The sequence below is a fragment of the Epinephelus moara genome, chromosome 3, assembly GCF_006386435.1.
Source record: "Epinephelus moara isolate mb chromosome 3, YSFRI_EMoa_1.0, whole genome shotgun sequence".
In the NCBI taxonomy this organism is placed as follows: domain Eukaryota; kingdom Metazoa; phylum Chordata; class Actinopteri; order Perciformes; family Serranidae; genus Epinephelus; species Epinephelus moara.
The window spans coordinates 2,055,881-2,058,886 of NC_065508.1; the positions used below are offsets into that span (position 1 = coordinate 2,055,881).

At 39.6% G+C, this 3,006-nt stretch overlaps 1 protein-coding gene across 8 annotated transcripts in view; it reads right to left on the minus strand.

The window, feature by feature from the left end:
* The window catches only part of LOC126386816 (stromal interaction molecule 1-like), a 188,498-nt gene that overhangs the window by 156,685 nt on the left and 28,807 nt on the right, over positions 1-3,006 (minus strand). For all 8 annotated transcript variants that reach the window (XR_007569539.1, XM_050039471.1, XM_050039457.1 and 5 more), the window contains one exon: positions 1,366-1,540. Coding sequence is in view for 7 of the 8 variants with exons in the window: in XM_050039471.1 (XP_049895428.1) it covers positions 1,366-1,540 (175 nt within the window). In the remaining variant the exon portion in view is untranslated. The remainder of the gene's footprint in view (positions 1-1,365; positions 1,541-3,006) is intronic.

Sequence of the window (3,006 nt, forward strand, 5' to 3'; positions counted from 1 at the left end):
ACATGCTATACTATGACGTTTTTTCATGGTTTTTGACGACATGCTATACTATGACTTTTTTTCATGGTTTTTAACGACATGCTATACTATGAAGTTTTTTCATGGTTTTTAACGACATGCTATACTATGACGTTTTTTCATAGTTTTTGACAACATGCTATACTATGATGTTTTTTCATGGTTTTTAACGACATGCTATATGATGACCTTTTTTTTGTGGTTCTTGACGACCTGCTATACTATGATGTTTTTTCATGGTTTTTAACGACATGCTATATGGTGACCTTTTTTTTGTGGTTCTTGACGACTTACTATACTATGAAGTTTTTTTCAGAGTTTTTCACAACATACTACACTATGACGTTTTCTATGACAAACTTTACTATTTCTACCACCTTTTACTGATTTGTGATATTGGACTTTATAAATAAAATTGACTGATTGATTGATTGATTGATTGACTGATTGATTGATATTGTCACCATCACTACTCTTCCTTCTTATACAACACTGCAGAATGCTCCTGATACTGTAACAATAAATTATTTTTTCAAGGTGTTGTTCCTTAAAATGAAAACTGAAATCTGTAAATAAATCTGAAGTATTCATATTGATTGTAATGACTGCTGGTCCCAGCAGGGGGCGCTGTGTATCAGTCTCACGGGGAAAGGAGGTGTGTGTGTGTGTGTGTGCGTGTGTATCTGAATGTGTTTTTTTTACGCAGTGCATGTAACAATAAATGAACTGTACTCAGTCCTGTAACCAGTAGCAGGAATTGTTACTGTAGTAGCAGAAGTACTGCGTGTGTGTGTGTCTTGGTATTTGTGGTTGGAGGAAACAGAAATAAACAGGAGCTGTGAAATATGTTACAACTCGACTAACACACACGCACACCATTGTTTTTTTCTGTGCAAAGTGTGTGAATGTCTTTGTGTACCTTATTGTGTACATGCAGGTGTGTGTGTGTCTGTGTGTGAGAGAGAGAGAGAGAGAGTGTGAGCATACAGACTGAACTGTCGGCTATTCTTTGACCATATAAGGACTTTAGACAGAAAGCTTCTGCAGAGACTGTCCGTCTGCACACACACACTCACAGACGGAGCAGATTAGTTATTTCCTCCTGGTGGCTGCAGCTCAGTCAGAGTTTGAAGATTAATTAATTTTAATTTTATCATAAACAACACAAGTTTCATTCATAATCTGAGCTGAAGAGTTACCTCAGCAGCTGATCAGTACTGACAGTAGTAATGATAGTGAGACAGTCAGTGGGAACACTGTCATGTGTTCATAGGACTAACAATAATAGTATGAGTAGAAGTGGTTACAGTAGTAGTGGCAATGCTGCTGCAAGTGTGGTGGACTCACTTCGCCTGCAGGTCCAGCAGGCTCTGCTCAGCCCTCTGCAGACCCTCCAAATCTTTCACCAGCTTCCCCAGGTCGTCTTTGGACTTCCTATTCTGGATGTAGGCAAACCAGCAGCCACCCAACGCCATCAGGATGGACAGACCCAGAACCAGATCCTTCCACCGGCTGTGTCTGCCTATATGTACACAAACATACATGGAAATCTATAAACCATAAAAAGGTCATAGTGATGACCTGTCAAGAATAAAGATTAATGACTTATATTGTAGTATGTCATAAAAATCATCCATCATGTATAGTATGTCATCAAAAATCATGAAAAAACATGATTGTATGGCATGATGTCAAAAACCATGAAAAAACGTCACAGTAAAGTATGTCGTCATGAACCATGAAAAACGTCGTTGTATCGCATGTCGTCAAAAACCACGAAAAAACGGCATACTATAGCATGTCGTCATAAACAATGAAAAAACGTCACAGTATAGCATGTCGTCAAAAACCATGAAAATTCATCATAGTATAGCATGTCGTCAAAAAACGTCATAATATAGCATGTCATTAAAAACCATGAAAATTCATCATAGTATAGCAGGTCATCAAAAACCATGAAAAAACGTCATAGTATAGCATGTCGTCAAAAACCATGAAAATTCGTCATACTATAGCATGTCGTCAAAAAACGTCATAGTATAGCATGTCGTCAAAAACCATGAAAAACTGTCATAGTATAGTATGTCGTCAAAAATCATGAAAATTCATCATAGTACAGCATGTCCTTAAAAAACGTCATAGTCAAATCTATTTATTGTTATGAGTGTGTATGGCCCTTTAAGAAATGTAACAGGCTTAAGTGGAGCGAGTGAGAGAGAGGAGTGCGCACAGGCAGGTGAGAGGGTGTGGAGTTCGGGAGGAATGCAGGACTGCAGCGCGGTGGTGATATTGCACAACAAAAAATGTCAGGGCAGAAATGCGTGTCTTTGTGTGTGTGTGTGTGCATGTGTGAAGAGAGTATGACAGAGGGAGAGACTGTGTGTGGATGTGTGTGGAGTAGTGTTGCACGGTATACTGGTACCAACGGTAGACCGCAGTAGGCTGCACCACGGTACATAACATGGTGCCACTACTGTGGGATAAGTTCAAAGTCCAATCAAAGGAGGGTGAGTGTCCATGCACTGGCCAATAACAGCCAAAGTGCTCCGCAGCGCACGATAACGGCTTACCGGCGACCGAGAAGCCTGGCTCCAGGTGAATAAATTGGCGTCATGACTGCCCAGAAATACCTGAACAGCCGAGCCGTGGCAGCACACAGGTATGTGATGTGTCAGAGGAGAAACAAGCCTTTCACATTACTCTTTGTGGCAGGTAACGCTCCACAAACCTCACCGCACTTTAGAGACTGTTCTTTACTTATGAAGGGACTGTTCTTTACTTGTCAGGGGAGGAGGGTGGCTGGTTGATTCTTATTTTATTTATTTATTTTATTTTGACCCCCCCTATGTTAATCACTTATTGATGCTGTTTTTGAAGTATGAATAAGTCACTAAGTAATTTATTCCATTGAAATATCATTGATGTATTATAGAAAAGTGATTTATCTTTTTATAAATGACAAAAGGCACATCTGCCTCATTTTTGCTG